This window comes from Cuculus canorus, chromosome 20 (genome assembly GCF_017976375.1).
Source record: "Cuculus canorus isolate bCucCan1 chromosome 20, bCucCan1.pri, whole genome shotgun sequence".
NCBI lineage: Eukaryota > Metazoa > Chordata > Aves > Cuculiformes > Cuculidae > Cuculus > Cuculus canorus.
Window position 1 is genome coordinate 9,837,501 of NC_071420.1, and position 15,282 is coordinate 9,852,782.

Sequence of the window (15,282 nt, forward strand, 5' to 3'; positions counted from 1 at the left end):
CCTCTTACTAAATTTTCAAAAGAAATGAGAATCAAACTTCCAATCGTTTGGTGTCTACCTCTCTAAGAATTCCCTTGTGAAATTCCGGGGCTCTATATTCATAGAGAGCCTCTCTAGAGGAAGCCGTGAATTTCCGTGTTCTACCTAATCTCTCTCAAAACTGTGCAGCACAGGCTGAGCAGTTTATATGGGTACCGTAGAAGATGCAGGTGATTTGCTAGGATCATACAGGGAGAAATCCAGCGTGGATTTTTGCCTGTGGGATAGCAGTGACTTCAAATGTCAAGAGACACAAAGTTTCTGCTCCTTCTAGGCCTCCCATGGCTCCCCACGTTCCCAGACAGACTTGTTTTTCAAGATGCATTCAATTCTATTTCAACGTGTCGCTTCTTTCTTGACAAAAGTTTTATTGGAAAGTCCTACATTTTACGTTCAGGATTTCTCCCATCCTTACATGGGATTCCACTTTGGAATAGATCATTCTAACAGTGTGAAGGCTCAGTACGGCTGCGGCTGAAAAGGGGATGTATGGGCAGTCTTAGCGACACTCAGCGCTGCGTTAGCTGTGGCCTTGCTTGAACTCGGTTGTCACTGGCAAAGCCCTTGCATTTTCCAAGACTTACCTGGACAAGGATAATTTTTCTGAACGCTGTGCTAAAAGCCATCTATTCCAAGTGATGCCTTGCCACGTAATTTGCCACTGCTGATAACAGTCATGGAGTCTGCGATATCATTTATGATACGGGAGTTTCTATCGCCTTACTCTGGTGGGAGGTTAACGCAGCAGTGAAATAAAAACAACCATTTTTCTTCTATCTGTGCCACGAGCACATTGGCGAGGAAGCTGAGGGCCTGGTTTAGAATGGTTTTACATTACCATAGCTCCTAAACCAGAGGTCTGAGTCTTACCTGAAGCTCCTGCCTTTCTGCTGACAGTGTAACCATAGAGTTGAGCGCTGCGAGTCCCAGATTTCGTACACTCCATGCTGTAGAAGACCATATCGGAGTAACAGCTTTGTCTCGAACCAGAGGAGAGGCATACCTCGGTTTGGGGCTGATCAAAGAGGTCGTTGGGTCCAGCGGTGGATGCTTCGTTGAGTAATATTCCCCCAACAGTGTATATTCTTACTTGTCCTTAGCCGCTCCATAAATAACAAACAGTTGAGTCCAGCTGATAAATCAAGGATATACAATTATGCTTACCTTTAAACAGAGAAATGCAACGCCTGTTTTGAATTCAGTCGTTATAATTGCAGCATTCTGAAAAAAAAATAATAATGCATTCATTTCCTAGGAAGAAATTACAGATTCCAAATTATAGCATCACGTATGTCAAAACAGGAAGTTTGAAGCAGGCAGGCCACGGGGCTCCATTGTCTTTGCAATTTATATTTGCTTGTTGTAGATTTAGAGTATTGCTCTTCCCTCAGGTCTAGCACAGACAATTTATAAGTTGTACAAATTATAAAGGTAGCAGTAAATACTAATAATAATGTATAACAACTATGTGAGTGATAAATTATAAAACAGAGATTGGAAAAGGGGATGAAACAGCATCATAGAAGCCAGCTTAAAGGGCTGAGTACACAGTCTGACTTATTTTTCTGGCATTATGACAATAAGGAACATTTATGGGAGTTTGCAAACAACTTGCAACACAAATCATTATGTTTCAGGTTGTATTTATAGGGCTTAGTTAAGAGTTTTTTAGTATCCGTTAAAATCCAATGTTCAGAGGTTTATAGCTCAGCTGTTAAGGTCTTATCCCTAAGGATCCATTGTTTGGGGTTGTTTGGGGAATTATTATTTATACAATTCAGTTCAAATTGCTTAGCCTAATATAAAGATGCAGAGCCGAAAATCTAAAGAATCCTTGTTATCTGGGAAAGAAGAAAAGAGCTGGCTTTTTATTCTTTTTTTTTCCTACAGATATTATATCTACAACTATTTCATCTTAGAAATCAATTGAGTCTCTCTTTGTGTGTCTTTCAGTAGCCATTTCGTGCTCCGAGTCGCTGCAGCCAGGAAAAGGGCACAACCCCTGTGCAACAGTATCGATATTGCATTGCTGTTTCTTTGTATGTGTTTCTGTAATTGAAAATAAGAATAATTTGCAGCTGAAATGATATGATTTGCTGTAGATCATGCCGTTTAATTGGTGGAAGGTGAGATCTATATTGAAAATAAGGATGATGACCCAAGTCTCATTGCTTTCTTCTCCTTTTCCTCCATTTATTAAGACCAAAATTCTCTTAAGAAAAGTTCCCTATTATCCTAGAAACTTTATAAACACATATAGTGAAAAGCAACCAAATCCAAAGGAGCATTCAATGGCCCAAAGAGATGAAGAACAGTGGGTTGACAGACTTGCCTGAGGTGATACTGATAGCCAGTGACAGAGGTGGATCTCCTGAGTCCTAGCCCAAAGCTACTCTGCTTTTCAACCTACAAGGAGGTATTTTTGGTGAGAGGTGAGTCAGATCCGAAGAGTATCACTGGGTCTCTACTAGTTAAGTAGATATGGAAGGTTAAGAACCTGACACATAGGGAAAAAGTCAAATAAGATAGCTGCATTTCAGAAACAGACATAGGAGCATTTGGGCCAAGCGAAGTGTGTGTCTTGGGAAAGAAATTGTACATTCTTAAAATGCACCTGTCTGTGGAATTAATACAGTGACTGCTCTTATTTAAATCCTTTTCCATTGTATCAAACTTCCTTTGTGGCAGTATTTCCTAGCTGTTTCTTGTTGAATTCTAAATATTCATGACATTAATTCTATTGAAGTCCTATGCTGTTATCTGAGACAAAATGTCAACATTTTTATGACAAACCTCTGTATCCATTGCATACAGTGGAGTCCCCGAGGAACCTGTTTGCTGTGGCTGACTATCAATCTCTGATTGAATATCTGATTGACACCAATACAAGCTTGGTAGTTCTCATTTCCCCATTTAGAAAGATCGGTATAGCTCGATAGCCATCCAAGATGTGTTTTTAGCCTGTACATAATTTATCACCTCAGTTGTTTTGCTTTATTTTGCTTCTAATTTTAGAATATCAAAACTTTTCCATCGAGTCGATGGAACACGCAGTTACTCTCTTTTCGCCCTTTTGGCTCATGTTGCAATCGCACATGAGCCCCCGGGTTCCTTTTGGGCCTTGGAGGAGAGTCTTTTCATCCTCTTTGCTTCCTGTCACAACTCTTTTTGTGGATTATTCTTTTTACTTTTACTTGGCTGGAAGAACTGTAAGCTCTGGACCTTCCAAGATCTGTAATATTTAGTCACATGCAGAAGAAAAGGAGTTGTTGCCTCCAAACTATTGATTCTATTTTCAACGTTAATTCAACCCTCACTTAGTTTTTTGTTTTGTAATGTATATTTCTGGCAGTGATGAAGAAAAGAAGAAACTCTGAGACCCCGGACTGTGAATGTAAAGCTGACAGTAAAAAACACAGTTAGGAGGAGCTCTCTGGGAGATACTGAGGTCAAAATTTGGCCATCTGGCAGTGAGGAATAGACATGTGTGAAGGCACGCCAGGCACCTGCTGAAAGCAGAGCTGCAAGAGCAACGTCTTGAAAGGTTTGCTTGCTGCTTCTCAGCCATCGCGTGGTTTTCATTTGTAGCTTCTCTTATCGAGCACAATTTCTAAATGAGGATGGTTGCTTCACTTTAAGGACGTACAAATGACTTGCCCTCACCTGTCAAGCATGATCCTTGTATTTTACCAGGCCCATTATGAACGCAATCTTTCTGTCGAAAATTTGCATACCTCCTTTCTTGAAAAGTAATGACAGCAATTTCTTTCCCTCCGCTCACTTTCTGAGTGTCTCATTTAACAGCACCTGTGAAACCGACAGGCGCAGAGATGAGAAGTGAAAGAGAGCAGTTGATTAAATCATCATCAAGTCGGGCCTCAGAAAGTCAATTCTGCTTCCCGTCTGCAATGATATCCTTTTATCTTAAAGTAATGAGCTATGGCACTTTTGCATCGGGTAATGCGATAAGTTCTATTAGCATGTTCCATTTGCTTCACAAGCAAGGGCAAGTCATTTCAGCAAGCTCATATCACTGCAATCAAAGCAATTGGCTTCACAGGCAGAGAAGAAAGAGGAAAGGCTCAGGGTGATTTTTATGGATCACAACACAGTGGAAAAAAATAGATTCTTGTATTATTTTAACCCGTAACATGCTTTGCTTCTTGTCCATCAGGATATTTTTATTTCATTAGCCTGTAAGCACTTGGAAGACTCAGATTCCAAACTGAACTCTTGGGCTAAGACTAAGCGTTCTGAAAATAGGAATCTTTCCGTATACAGATACGCTAGCTAATGCACTATTTAGGCACTGACTTCATTAAACACTGATTAGTTTAAGTCTTTGCTATTGACTTAGTCCACCACTGTAAATGGCTGTTTTTACTCTTATTTACTATAATTTATTTTTTGAAGCCTGTCGAAGTGCTAATCGGTTGAGAGGATGCTAAAAATGACATTACACACTGCAAATTGTCATCATCAGTTGAGAGGATGCTAAAAATAACATTACATACTGCACATTGTCTACGGCCAGAATGGCAGATGAGGAGGCACCAAACATACAGAGTCCCAGAAGTAACGGCATGTAATGATTCTTTCATACAAAGTGTTGAGGAACTGAGGCAGAGAGTTCATCCTTCCGTTGCGAGAGAGAATGACTTCCTGACATTAAGATTCGGTTGTGTATATGGCCAACTACTGCTTGGTGACCAGTTAGTGCGGTAGAATTTGGATACCTGACTTGTGGCTGGTCTTTTCTGAAGATGCTGAGCTGAGTAACTCATGGCATCGTTAGCTTTCTAATGATACATCTGGAAAGCCCATTTGATCTTCCACTGATGTCGGTGGGAGCATCGTCGTCCTATTCTTTGGGGATGGCTGGATTGAGCCTTAAGCACTTGTGGGATCATTGAGCAGTGACACCGTGAGGAAGTTGCGTCATTTTGCGATGTAAAACAATCATAAAAGTCTGGGGAGTGAGGAATTAAAAAAAGGTTAGATCTTAGTGGTTCTAAGTTCTGAATATTTTTCTTGTAAGGGGCCACGATGGCTTTAAATGTCTAAGACTGATACATTTCATCTAAAGTGAAGTAGTTTGGATAAAATGGAATTCAGATTACGGGTCAACATTGCAATCTTTTGTCCAGACTAAGGTAATTTGTGTAAAATGAGACTTTTCTGTGAATAATCTGTAATTTTAGCTTTTGAGAAAGCAGACCTTAAACTTCTGACCATCTCTGTTTCAGAGTTATTCCTTACAGCGAATCACTGTGGATAATGGTGAAGAATTGCTAAGCAGACTGTGATGTTAACCAATTTGCGAGATGCTATATATAAGATTACTTGGCAAGGAGCTCCATGCTGAATGCTACTCGCAGGCAAAGTCAGAGATAGGAAAGAAAGAAGTGAAATACTTGCTCTTGGTTTCTTTCTAGGTCTGCCTGTCTCCATTTCATCAATTAGAAAATTGCCCATTTATTCCCTGCCTGTGTCTCCTTTCATCTAGGAGATGTTTTTTTCCCCTTTTTTTCTTGGAAGCAAAGGTCTAATTGTGTAGCTAAAATATCATCTTTGCCCTTTCCAAGGCTGTCAGTTTGTCATTGGTGGATAGATGGACAAGAATATTGTAAATGTCAGTGTGAACATGGCTGAGGTCCGGGTTTTCCCTCATTTTCTTCAGATTTCTTTTCAGCAGACAGATGAGTAGAATCACTTTGTTCAGCGCTGGCGTTTCAGCAGCACTGACTCCTTTGGTGGCAATGATAAATGGATCCAAGATATGAAATAGCTGTTCCAGCAAAGTCCATTGAGCAGAATAGGGAACAATGCCCTCCTCAATGTCATTGTACATGATATATTCAATGATTGCCACTTTTTGCACAAGAATGTGTTCAATCAGCAAGGTACATAGAAACCCATAGTGTTTCTTCAGCCTGAATGAGCTGGTGAGGTGGCACAGACCTTTACTCAGCTTGATTTGGACCAGACTCTCTCAAGCTATTAAAAAGGGCTTAAATTACAGCTGTAACCTCATAGGGTGTCTGATTTTTGAAATGTGGCATTGGGATCAGTCTCATTCTGCGGGTGCTGTGGGAGATGTGCTGTGCATTTTAACTCGTGCTCTCTCCAGCTGGGGCAGGGGATTTGGGAGGTGAAACTAATCTTTAGCCCAATCTTCAGTTTTCCTTTTCTTCTACAAAACGCAGCAGCGGTTAAACCTCAAATGGGAACCGGAAAGTTCTTTTTGCACTTCTCACTGCAGTTATGTGTTTCTGTACTCCACAGCGCAGGGAATGCATCTTACACTTTCATAGCCTGGACTGTAATGTAATGTAGAAGGTTAAAGCTGGGACAGAAAGGAGAGCTTTATTTTCTCTTGCTCAAAAAACCTTACGAGTTTCTACGTTCCATCCTCACCTGGGGTTAATTTTAGGAATAGCTGTTTGATTTTTGACTGCAACACGCATATGAAAATGCAAGTTTGTGGGTTACTCGCTGTGGTTAGCGCTTCTTGAGCATCAAGTTGCAGAAATAGTGCAAAAGGAAGCTTGAACACTTGGCATGCGTGTCAAGTGATGGCATGGAGGGTGGTAGCCTACACACTTAAGTTATTAAAGGGGTTCGAAAAGTTTAAGTGACAAATATGGCCACTTTGAGCAAGTCGTTGTCAGTCTGGTCTCGTTATTGCCCCTGATTATATAGAAATGAGGAACAACCTTAATGTTTCCATATGTTCTCTGCGAATTTTATCTGTGGAGTTTTTTTGAGCAAGCTTTCTATGTCCCGTGCTTTGGATTTGGTTTATAGTGCTGTACTTCCTTTGGGAAAAGAAAGTGACCCTTCTGCCCTGTACAAGACTTTCAAGAGCGTAAAATAGCCATTTTGAAGAATCCTTCCTCTGAGGGGCCCATCAGGCTTTGGTTTGAAAAGACCTCACAGCAATTTGTGCCGTGCTCGTTGGAAAATTTGTCCATAAGTGAGAGCTGTGGGTGCTCATGGGTTTCGCCGATCTGGGCTCCATTTCAGTGCCGAAATGAGAGCTCGGGGCTGGTGGTTTGGGGGGGTTTTGATAATGTTGGGCAGCTTTTGGAAACTGGGCTCTGGGCTCTTCTCAAGCCTGGCCCCGGGTGACTGTCATCAGTCCTGACGTGTGTTCGGCGTGGAGACAGTAAGTGCCTTGAGCCTGCGAATCAGAACAAGAAACCTCGGTTTGCTCAGGTGTAAAATGTGTCTGCAGCCTCCTTGTCCTGATTTGCCACGTTATCACTCTTGGCTTCCAGTGGAGATAGTGGCACTTATCCAGCAATCAGGTCACACTATCTCTGAGTGGTATTCTGGATTCCCAATTATCTGGAGAATATTCTGATGCAGCGTGTGCACAAGGCCATGATTGGCTGAAACCAGAGACTGGAGAACACTGGAAAATTTATCTTTTTGTAATAGGCGCGAAATACTGAAACTCAGCCCAAAGCAGAAGGCTGGTACAAAGCATTTGTATCACTTCAATTCCGAAACAATCTGGTGCTCTGAAAACCACAAAGCACTTAAATCGTTTTACTTTTTTTCTGTGGTCCTGGGAGGTTGAGAAATGCTAGAGGAATTGAGAAATCGAGCAAGCGGTGCAGGCTCAAGTCTTCAAATTGACCAGTAATTCTGAATAATCAACTTCACGGTTGTCAGCTTTGGTTTCCCAAACCTGTTCTCTAGAAGTGGTTAGCGGTGAGGCTGCGGAAGATGGAAACACCTTGTGCTTTAGCACCTCTGGGAAGAAAATGCATCCAAAAATGTAAATGAGCACATCAGAGAAAGGCCACTGGGGAACGTGTGTGCAAGTGCAATGCCTGGAGTGCCTGAACAGCAAAGCAGTCTCAGGCATGAGAAGAACATACAGTTGCTCCAAATCAGTTTTCAGCCAGAGCAGCAAATCTCTTCTTCCTTCTGCAAGTTGTTTTGGAGTTACCCCTGCACAGAAATGGTCTGATTCTTTCCACGAACCAAAGGAGATGCACGTATTTAAACCTCAGGGAAAATTCAGCTCAACATGGATGCGCAAAACGTGCACATGCAATTTCCATGCCCGCACACAAACGCTTACATATACATGCTGCGTGTAAACATTACGCCAGTGCAATGCAACGTGCCCTTTCCTCCTGTCCCTCCTTTTTTCCCCCGACATAGAGCTTGTCCATAACATTCTGCTGTTGGAACAGGACAGTGCTGCTGGACGATGGGTCTCCTTCCCTCGCGCCCCACCAACAAAACCTCTTTGTGAGTGAAATAGATGCCTTCTGTGTGCAGGGCTCCTGGCATTTTACAAAGTAGATCTGGAGCCAGGCTAGGCAAACCTTCGGAGCTGTTTGCTGAGCGCATTTATTGCCTTTGCATAATTTATGAGCTGGAGGGGTTTGACCATCATTCGTCTCTGCCAGAGGCTGGCACTGAGGGCTCTGGAGGATGGAGCTGTAAATTGGATGGTGCTCTCCTGCTGAGCTCACAGCAAAGTCCTCGCGTCAGTAAGGGAATTTAATACCAGGAATGGAACTGTTTTCTCAGAGTGCCATGTGGGCCTCCGTGCAGCAGAGGCTTTTTTGGCAGCCACAGTGACTGGCCAAATCGCGAAGCTGTCAGTCACTGGGCATGTTGTGAAGGGAGCCTGAGCATTTTTAATCGGCTTGGCATCCGTGCTGCTTCCATAATGGACACCAGTAGGTCTCAGTCCTTCGCCATATGCTTAACTCTGGAGACAAGGTGCTTCTGGGTATAGCAGTAATTATTTGATGCGGAATTAAGCAGACCTTGAAATTAGAACTGGACTGTCGGAAAGCAGGAGGCTTAACACTTTGATGGAAATAACTTCCCACCAACATCGCTGTGTGCACCGTCTCTGTGGATTCACTCGGATGTGGGTAATGTTTTGCTGGCAAATTCGGTTGTCACTGTTGGCAAGTACGCTTCTCCCCAAGTACCTCCACACTGCAGAAAACACAAAACCCTGAGTTCTTTCCAAGCTTAGGAGTCAGGAAGAACTTAATCCGTGGTGGAAGAGAGATTACTGAAACCAGACAAAAAATGGTGGGGGAAGAAGAGGCTGTAACGTGCCGCGACCACAGCTGGGCCCCAGGACATGTGCACTTGTGCCTCGGCAGCGGGAGCAGGTGGAAGTTAAAGTCCTCCGAACACTGCTGCTGAAAGGGAATTATTCTTGCCTGCTTATTGTGATCTGCTGTTTACCCCCTTTCTTTCTCCTTTTGGATTCGGGTATTGCAATCGGGACTTATACTGGAGTTTGTCTGGAGGATGGGCAGAGTATGCAAATGGAGCGATTGATTCCAAGCTGCCTGGTTTGAACTGTGTCATACGTCATGATACATCCTAACACATAGACCACATGATGCAGGGACCTCAGAACCACTGGGCCCTCCTGGCTCTAACCAAGCAGTGCGATAAGGCCCTCTAACCCAAAAGCTGAGGGGTTTTTTTTTGAGATACTAAATGTGAAATCTTTGTGACATGCTGTGATTTTCATGGATGAAAATCCACACATGTGTTTGCTTTTTTGTAAATGTAGAGTCTTGCTTTGCCAAAAATCCTGATACTGAAATCTCGTACGTGTAGTCATGCTGAACTCAACATACATAATATCTAGAGGGGAAGGGTGTAAGTACTTTATGCAAGTACCATACTGTTCTAGAAATGTGCAGTTTTCTTATTGTCAGTTAAATACTCTTTCTTTGTTAGCTTGGTCATTGTATGAGGGTTGCAAAATTCAAGCTAAACCTGTCTCCTGTCTTCTTGTTCCCTCTCATTTGGTTGTCACCAGAGTATTTAGGTGCAAGTAGTGCTATCACGTCAGTTATTAAATAAGCTTCGCTTCTGTTTCTGCTTGGAATTATTTGCAATTTTATCTATTTTTTGTTTAATTTAAAATTATTTGAAAAATACCTAGAAATAGTTCTTGTCTTTAGTTTGTTATTGCGTCGCTCATTGGTGTGGGGAAGGCAAATTTTTACCCCCTGTGCCCATAAAGATCGGGAAAAAGCCAGTGAAACAGAAAAATTATAATTAAAGAACACCCAAAAGATGACTTGCTTTGTGCAAACCAAATACATACATTTGTGGGTGTATTTGGCTGTGTCAGTTCACTTCCCACTCTACAGTTAACCTTCAGAAATCACAAGGTGTAACCGATTTCAAAGCAATTTGGTTGTCTTAGGGAAATACTCAAAATGGATTAAACAGGATAGAAATGCATAAAGGGCTTAACTGACTGCTGTAGCTTTATAACACAATCAGTTAGACCTTGATTTGGAAAACCCGGTTCTTCTATTCAGTGGTCTTTTCCTTCCCTTCCAAACAACTGCTGTTGGGCATGCAGAGATACGAGTTCCTCCTTGAACAATGCAGACAATTCAGTCCTCCAGACTCTGAAACTGAAGTTTAAAAACCCTAGATGGAGGTGTTTTCGATATTTCTCTGCCGTAGAGGTAGCCACGTGTGACCCCTTCGTAGTTACCCAGAATTAGGTGGGATGAATCAATTCTGTGTCTAAGAAAGAAACAGCTCAGTGCGAGTCGGGTGCATGGTCTTACAGTCCTATTTCGAGCACAGCTTTTGTACTTCTAGCAAATCTAAGTGTGGTTTGGGTTTCTGATGCTTGTCTGCACTGAAGCTTGATTCATCTAGTCCTGTCGTATTCCTACAATAGTACGAGTTAGTAAAAAATTGAGCAGTGACACTTGATAAATAGCAGGAGCCACTAGTGCCACTGTTCAGCGTTTTATAGCACTGTGTGTGTTTACTGTGGTACCTGCGCTGCTCTTGAATTGTAGAGAACATCAATGAATCAATTAATTTAGCGCATTCTTGCTTCCGCTGTCATCCCCGAGTTGTTTAGTTTGGCAGCAGTAACCAAAAGCATCGGGTGAACCCTCCGAGTAGTCCTTGAGTGAAATGGTGTCCTGGGAAATGCTTCTCTTCTGGTACAGACAGACCTAAGCCATTTCCACGCCCTCGTAGCGGAGAAGGCTTTAAAGCCCACGTGTTGGCAGGCAGTAGGAGAAACACTGTCCATCAAATAAAAGATAAACAGCTTTCTACTATTGTTTTTATTCTTCTTCAACTAAAAGGGAAGTTGTGGCTGCCCCATCCCTGGAGGTGTTTAAGGCCAGGTTGGATGGGCCTTGGGCAGCCTGAGCCAGTGGGATGTCCCTACCCATGACTGAGGGTTGGAACTGGATGGTCTTCAAGGTCCCTTCCAACCCAAACTATTCTATGATTCTTCCCTGATCCAGTTTTGGAGTCCGAATGTGTTTCTGCACTATCAGCGTCTATGCATGAGAATTCAACAGAGGGCATCACAAATGGCTTGTGCTCTTTCCAGCGCAGGTTTGTCATAAGTCAAACATACAAATGTGGCTTCAACCCCCGTCTGGGGGAAAATTCCCTCCTGTACAGTAACTGACCTTTCTCTTCAAGGTACCCAATTTGATGGGGTTTATGAGTGTCTCAGCCATCTTATTCATTGAACACTTCTCTTTTTTTGGCTGTAAAGAGTTTCTCTTTCTGATATTTTTTTCTTTTTTGTCTTTCAGTGTGACAGCGACAGTGATCCAGAAGAAAAGGTAAGAAAGAGAATCAATATGGGAGCAAAAATAATGTGTTGGATTTGTTGGATTCACTTAATCCTTTTATTCTGTTATTTATTCAAAGTTTCTTTTTGGATTGATCTAAAGCATCTCTGTACAAAGAAATTTAACTTAATTTTGGAACAGACCTCCAAGGAAAGACAATTCTAATGAATATTTTGGAGGCTGCACAATTTGTCTTTCAGCTAACTGATGCCACGGATTGTGTGGGTTGTTCGTGAACACCAGTCTCAATGCCAAACCCTTTCTATGACTAAATTTTCCCTTGTGAAGTTCTAAAAGAACCAAATATGTTTGTAACCCTCACATTTGCATTTCTTAACAGTTATTTAACCACTGTTGTCGCCTGTTTTGCTTCTCTGCAGGCAAAGGTTTTCAAACTCAAATTAAAGTGTTATGGTTGAGATATATATATATATATCTGTTTTTTAGAAACATTTGGAAACTGTGCATTAAGTCAAGCGACACAACTCGCTGGTAACATCTCACCAACTGTGGGTTTCTAAGTGCAAGAGAGGAAGAGTCTCATGCTGGAAAAGTCAGGCACTGATCTCTAATTCTCTTTATGGCTTAGAAGGCTGATAGTAATGAAGAACTAGCGTTCGCACTGATACATATTTTTATGTCTTATTTTATATCATGAACAGACTAACATCTACCTTTCTTCTTCCGCAAAAATGAATACTCATTGCATAAGAACCGGTCTGATTTCTTTACTTCCAGGTTGAATTTTATGATTTTCATTTGTATGTTGGGCCTTAAGGGATGTTTTGATAATGTAATCATTTTCGCCTCCTCTTTCACTGGATAAATTAGAGGATGGAAGCTGGGGGAGGGTAAATTATCATTCATATAATAACACTGAATTGTTTAGAGTTTCATGAGTGGTTCCATTACGTAGCTCCACGTCAAGCCAAGAAGAAGAGAGATGGCCCTGCTGGTATGCGGCTTATACAACAGAAAAGAACAAATGTGTTGTAAAACCTACCTTTCGTGAGCTTAATCAGTTTTCTACAGGATTTTGTAGCAGGAAGCTAAGGAAATATTCAGACCGCTCTCTCTGAAACAGCCAAAGCTTTACCCCTTCAGCTTTTCAGAAATTTCCCAAGCAGAGATTTTTTTCCTCCGGTTTCTTAATAATTTGCTAACTGTGTTAAAGAACCACTGTTTACTTTGAGCTGCAGTGATTTCCCTTTCATAAGGGAACTAATCACTGGAGTTAATCAGTGTGACAACAGAAAGGGGAGGTTTTCTTGGGTTTTTGCACAGAATATTAACCTGCACTTTTAAGATATGAATTTTTAATGCATTACCGTTACATTCCATCCTGTGAAGTGATTATTCATTTTCAGGATGTTCCTTATGCAGTGGGAGATGATAAACTGAATTTCAGCTCCTATGTTTATGGCACTCAGAACTAGAAGTGTAATTTCCTGCCGCTGTTGCATTTACAGAGCTAAACCTCTGCCAGTTTCACAGTATTTTTCTCTTGCAGCACTCCAGTATAAAAAGGCAAGGAGGCAGCTTTTTGGGGTGGTGGAAGTATGTTGGTTCAGGATAGTTTCCACAAAACAATACAAGAGAGACCCAAGATTGTACCACACACAGATTATCCCAGTACTTGCGTGCGAAAGATTGAAAATCCAGATATGTTTTTCCTCTCTGTGATCTATATTTTTTCTTCCCTAATGAAATGAGATTAAGCGCAGATCCAAATATCCCTAATACTTTAGTGCTTTTCAAATCCCAGACCCAGACCCAGCTTCGAGTTTTATAGCTCTGGCCCAGTTCTAGAAGATGACAGCTAACCCTGGCGTATTTATTCAGCCCGTGCTGGCAGCCTAGGCAAAGATCTAAAGGCCTTGTTCTGCTGTTAATTTGAATTCAGCATATGTAGCCTGTTATAAAATGCGAGACATCATCATTTGAGCAGGTCAAGCATATTCAGATGAAGACAAATGGTGCTTATTTGATTTTCTTAAAATCAGGAAATGAAAAAAGTGCTCTCTGGAGAAATCATGTTCTGCCTGACTTAGATGATAGACCAAGGCATGTACCCCAGATAAGAACAGGCGCTCGTCTTGCGGTTTTTATCTCTGAAGGACGGTCGGGACTGTCAGCTCACTGACATGTGCATTATCCATGTCATTTTAAACAAAGTGACCTGTAGAAAAGTGCACTCTGCCGTGACATGATAATGGGCTGTTGGATGACAGGTAAAGTACACGCTATAAAGGAGGCTGTGCGTTATTCTTTTGTTTAACTGACAAGTAGAAACTTCTTTTCTTCAGACAGGCAGGATCTTTTAGATCTCTTTCAATAGGACCCAGAAGATTTTTTGAATTCCTGCTTTAAATAAAATAACGTTTTTAGGACCTGAAATTCCTGTGAACAAAATGCACTCGGAGAAATGAGGATGCCAAACCGCTGTGCAAGAGGTTGAACCTTCATAAATAGTGCTCAGCATCCTCAGTTTTCATTAGTAACCATAGAAGCTGAGGGTACTCAGCAGGATTAGAAGTTTAAGATCCTTGACCCAACTGTCTTATATCATGATGAGGGTATTAGCCTCCAACTATGGAGCTGTTCTAGTAGCAAATTGCCAAATTGCTTGTGGTTGGTCCTAGGGCAATGTATTCTGAGGATTTCGGGGTTATTCTGCTCCCATCAGAAACATCTTTGCCTGAAATGTTTCTGAGAAGAGGAGATCTACTTTTCTTTAGGAACATGTCTTGCAGACTGCAGTGTCCTGAAGTATACAGAATAAATGGTATGTTGCTGTAGATTAATACTGTATTTGTTGCTCAGAAAATGGAAAGGAAACAAATGGAATGGAAACAATGGAAACAAGGCTTCATTTGAGGGCAAACTCATGCTGATCCTTCAGCGTGCCTGGGAAATGAGAGACCCATGAGGCAGCAGTAATGCAAGACAGGTACATATTTCCAACTAGAATAAATAAGACCTGGAATCCAGAAAGACAGGCCAGTGAATAAAAAATGGTAGGTGAGTATGATGAAAGTTGTGTGACAGATTGAGGTGGCTGGAAGACAAGTTGGTTGGAGGATGAGCGGATGGGCCACAGTAAAGTAAGAAAACACAAGAAGGAGCAGGACCTGGGAAGCTGAGGAGCAGATGAATAGTCATTGGTGACAGAGCAGGAGAAGTAATGCCTCGTTGACTGTTAGTATTATTTTTTCCTCCACTTGAATATGTATCTATCTGGCTGTGTAAATCATTGTTGATATCTGATCTCTATTAGGTGATGGCTGTGCCTCCAATCCATCTTCCCCAGCCTTTAATTGGGAGCCGACAGACAGAGTCACTTTCTGTCTACGTCTGCCCTCAAATGAGACATTTCTCCAGAGGTTACTCTGGAAGAAGAAACAAGGATATTTAATTGAAAAATGATGCAGCCCCTGCTTAGCAGTGCTGTAGCTAAGGCTGTGTCAGCATCTCAATTTTAAATGACATGTTTTGGGTGGATAATTTATGTATTTATATAGATTCATGCTCCTTCATTCCAATTTAGCACACAGTACTGGACTGGAGCATTCAAAGCAGGCATTTCACTCTCCTATTGCTACAGAACCTGTAG

At 41.7% G+C, this 15,282-nt stretch overlaps 1 protein-coding gene across 7 annotated transcripts in view; it reads left to right on the top strand.

Annotated features, from left to right (window-relative positions):
* The window catches only part of AUTS2 (activator of transcription and developmental regulator AUTS2), a 780,406-nt gene that overhangs the window by 527,563 nt on the left and 237,561 nt on the right, over nt 1-15,282 (top strand). For all 7 annotated transcript variants that reach the window (XM_054084892.1, XM_054084891.1, XM_054084894.1 and 4 more), the window contains one exon: nt 11,631-11,660. In XM_054084892.1, the coding sequence (XP_053940867.1) occupies nt 11,631-11,660 (30 nt within the window). The remainder of the gene's footprint in view (nt 1-11,630; nt 11,661-15,282) is intronic.